Source organism: Charadrius vociferus, unplaced genomic scaffold, assembly GCF_000708025.1.
Source record: "Charadrius vociferus isolate BGI_N301 unplaced genomic scaffold, ASM70802v2 scaffold2430, whole genome shotgun sequence".
NCBI classification, from domain to species: Eukaryota; Metazoa; Chordata; class Aves; order Charadriiformes; family Charadriidae; genus Charadrius; species Charadrius vociferus.
This window is the reverse complement of record NW_009646332.1, coordinates 97,593-101,558: the sequence shown is the minus strand read 5'-3', so window position 1 is coordinate 101,558 and position 3,966 is coordinate 97,593. Positions and strand designations below refer to the sequence as shown.

The window sequence follows — 3,966 nt, the reverse complement described above, 5'->3', positions numbered from 1 at the left end:
CCGCCGTGGGTCGCAGGGGGACGGGAGAGCGGGGCCTGCGGCTGCGGGCCCAGGGAACCCCCTTTTCCCCCTCCCACAGTACAGACATGCAGGTATTTATAAAAGAAAGGCAGACGGGGGGACCGGGGCTGCGTAGGGGGCGGCTCCGCTCAGACAGCATCTTCCCTAGGGACAAATAAAAAAATACAGCCTGGCCAGAGGGTCACGGAAAACCGTCATCATCGTCCTCAGCCATCTCCTTTGCGAACTCCAGGTCCTGCTGCTCGCGCTCCCGGCGCTCCTGGAAGGCAAAGGCAGAGGTTGGTGGCAGTTGAGGGACAGGAGCCGCGTCCTTCCCGTGGCCTCGGTGGCCGCTGGGCCGCAGCACAAGCTGTTTCTGGCAGGAGGCTGCGGAGACCCAGAGGAGATCTCACCTCTGCAGATTCCAAGTCCTTGTTGTAAGATTTGGGTGGGAACCTCATGGCCTGGAAAAGAGAAGGGGGAGGAGAAGCTCTGAGCTACGAAACGCCTCAGCTCTGTCCCGCTGTCCCCTTCGGCCGGGCCCTGCCGCGCTCACCTTGACGGACATGTTGTGGATATCGAGGCAGAAAGAGATGCGCTGGTGAAATGCCAGCTGGGGCTCCCGGGTGGAGTAGATGTCGATCATTTCCTTTGACTGGACGTAGCCCTTCTCGTGGTTAATGCTGGCCTCGATGACGCCATCCCGAATGGCCTGCAAGCCGGAGGGCACGCGGTCAGGGCACCTGCTGTCTCCGAGGGCTGAGGCAGCAGTTTAGAGCGAAGGGAGGAGCTGGCTGCTGCGACAGGAGCGGTGGGCTCAGGACACAGCGCACAGAGAGGGGATGTGGTGCCCTGAATGTCCCCAGGAGCCCCGGGAGAGGCCTCAACCTAAAACCAGCAACTACCCCAGGACGGGAGCGCTGCGGGGACGGGGCAGAGGCAGCCCGGCAGGAGAGCGAGCCCGGCGGCGAGAACCAGGGGCCGCGGGCAGCCCAGGACATCACAGGCAGGTACCTTGGCGACAATGAACTCCGCATCCTCCGGACTGTCCAGTTGCAGCTTCTGGGCAATATCAGCCAGGGAGATGCGAGAATAGGAGAGGCTGATCATACGGACACCTGTGCGGGAGGAACGAGAGTGGAGCCCCCCGGGCCAGGCAGTCCTGTGCCCACTAAGCCCACAGCAGCGGCCACGACGGGGTCCCCAAACACCACAGCGGCAGCGTCCTACCCGTCTTGATGACGTTGTGCCTCAGACGAATGATCAGAGTGTAGGTGCCGTCGGCCTGGAACTTGTCCCCAAACTGATCGAGGACTTGGTTGAACTTGGCCAGGTTCCCGGTCCTGACGGCTGGAGGAGAGAATGTGTTAATTGGGGAAGGAGCGAGGGCCGGGCCATGGGGGAAAGCGAGGCAGGGCTGACTCCCAGTCCTGCCATCACCTCCGCTTAGGGGCTGCCTCCTCTTCCCCACGTGGAGTCTGCGGCTGAGTCCCATCGAGGGGAGAGGAGAGAAACCCCCACTGCTCCCTCAGAGCACGGGACGTTGTGCCAAGACACCAGAGAGGGACCGAGCGCGGGCAGGAGCCGCCTGTCGTACCCTGAGTCAGGAGGAAGTAGGGCATAAGCGACCGCTTGAGGGAGGGCTGTCTGAACTGGAGCCTGTCTGGGATCTCCCCGAGCAGCAGTTCCACCACGATGAGCAGCTTGTGCACCTTGAGCAGAAAGCGACCGTGAGTCCCCGCGGGGCCCAACCCTGAGGCAGCTTCCCTGGGGAGCCGGGAGGTACCGAACCCCACGAGCTTCCTGTCCCCGCTCACCGTCTGCTTGAAGCCAACAGCCGTGTGCTGCGGTGCCTTCCGCAGGGCATTCGTCATGGTCCTCCGCGCCTCCGAGTACTCCAGCTGGATGGCCTTGATGCGCCCTGCATTCACACGGGGTGGAAGGCGTTTGGAAAAGCCACCGAGTGAATCAACTGGATCCACATGGATGTGGCTTCAAATTCTGCCTGGAAGCCCCATTTCCAGCTGCTCAAACAGATTCTCTGGGGAACCAGAGCCCTCGATCTTGGGTGCAGCCTGAGCTGCCAGCACCGTGCGGGACCCGCTGCTCTCACCTGTGTAATAGAGGTACCGAGCCCACTCGTTGTTGTTGGCCTGCTCGGGAAACACGGACTTGGAGACGAGCTTTTCTGCTTGGTCATAGAGGTTGTAGTGGAGATAGTTCCTCAGCAGCAGGTTCAGGAGGGTGGCCTGCCCGTCCGCATCATGGCGCAGTGTGGCCGTCCGTAGCCGGGCATGCAGGAAGCTGCAGGAAAAGGAGAGAGCATGTCGGGGAGAAGGAAAGAAACAGCCCTGCTCACCGGGGCGCGTGGGATCAAGTTCAGGGAGACCCCGCACCCAGGACCCACCCTACCTCCTGACCACGTCGAGTTTATTCAGGAATTCGTAGATGCGGGAGTGGTAGTAATAACATTTTGCCACCACCAGGTCCAGGGCCCGGCGGTTTTGGGAGCTGATCTTCTGCATCAGGTCGTCAGACACTTTCTGGGCCTGCAGGAGGGGAAGAGAGGTCAGAGCAGAGGAACTGCTGCCCGGGAAGAGCAGAGAGACTGCCAAGGCTGCAGGACCAAGCCCGGCACCTGCCTCCAAACACAGCTGAAACAAAGGGGAAAGTGTGGGGCCACAAACAGGCAGGTCCCTGAGGCTCTCCAGGCCTTGCCTGGCGCAGAAGCACGAAATGAAGAGCTCAGCTTCAGAACCAGGAGCTCAGGGAATCTCACCTCCGGGTATCGCTTGCTGTTCATCAGGTAGATGACAAGAAGCAGCTGGAGGTACGTCTCCACTTCTGGCAAGAGAGGGGCTGAGGCCGCTTTCCCCATCCGTGGGCGAAACTGCAGCTCTGCTTCCGTGTCCATGGACTGGGGAGGAGAGAGACGTGCTGGACCCCCGTCCCTCCCGCGCCGCTGCTGCCCGCCCAGTGCTCCTCACACCTCCGCCTGCAGCGAGGCCTGTCCCCAGCCTGTCCTTGGTGACAGCCCTGCTTGAGGTGTGACACAAGAGCCAGCCCAGGCTGCCGGCACTACACTCCCATCCCTGCCAAGAGCTGCAGCGCCCCATCTCATCTCACATGCGCTCCCGAGCACCCAGGCTGCACGTCCCAAACGTCCCCAAGCCCTTGCTGTTCGCGGTGCCCTCCTGCTCTGCACAGCAGCGTTCCGGAGGCTCCTTGCTGCAGGAAAAGCATCCCCTCCGCAGCCGGTCACCTCTGCCCATCCCCTGCTGCTGTACCTCCTCCAGGAAGCCAAGGAGGAAATCCCGCATGGTGCTGTTGGAGGTGAAGAAGCCATTGATGGCTTTGTGAAGCACGTTGGAGTTGAGTCGGCGGGAGGTGGAGGGCAGAGCCCGCAAGGCACGCAGGACGTAGCGTGGCTCCTTCCCCGACACGGCCTTCTCCAGTTGCTTCACGTGCTCTTTGATATCTGCGGGTGCACAAGGGATGGGCTGTCAGCACGTGTCTGCCAGAGACCTCCACTGAAGGATGCACCAGAGCAAAGCTGGTGCTGAGATCCCTCCAGGTACGAGGTGCCCCATCCTCCTGCTGTTGGGTCCCTCTGTCCGCTCGTGCCACTGGGGCCTCAGTGTCCTGCATGACCTGACCTGACTCCATGGCTGTCCCTGCTCGGAGCAGGGGGCTGGGGAAGACCCCTCCAGAAGTCCCTTCCCCCCTTATTCTCCCTGTGGCCTCCATCCTCCTTCTGCAGCCCTGCACGGTCCCACTACAGCGTCTCTGCAGCTCCCCCTGCCCCTCACAGCCTATCCTCACAGCGACGCTTCCAGGGACCCCCCAAAACACACCTCCCACCTCCCTTTCCCTCACAGCCCCCCCCCCACTCATTTTCCCCACAGTGATCTCCCCATTCCCGTCCTCTAACACCCTTCCCAACACCTCTCCCCCACATACACCCCC

The 3,966-nt window shown here is 62.0% G+C and overlaps 1 protein-coding gene across 1 annotated transcript; it reads right to left on the bottom strand.

Moving 5' to 3' along the window:
- Positions 1–166: 166 nt before the first annotated feature.
- Positions 167–3,666, bottom strand: PSMD3 (proteasome (prosome, macropain) 26S subunit, non-ATPase, 3). The gene is made up of 12 exons (XM_009885672.1): positions 3,657–3,666; positions 3,288–3,478; positions 2,780–2,917; positions 2,413–2,549; positions 2,114–2,304; positions 1,818–1,921; positions 1,598–1,712; positions 1,231–1,350; positions 1,015–1,118; positions 557–712; positions 414–464; positions 167–280 (listed from the first exon to the last, which is right to left on the bottom strand). Exons 1-12 carry the CDS (start codon positions 3,664–3,666, stop codon positions 203–205), a joined length of 1,395 nt encoding a protein of 464 aa, XP_009883974.1. The 3' UTR covers positions 167–202.
- Positions 3,667–3,966: the final 300 nt, after the last annotated feature.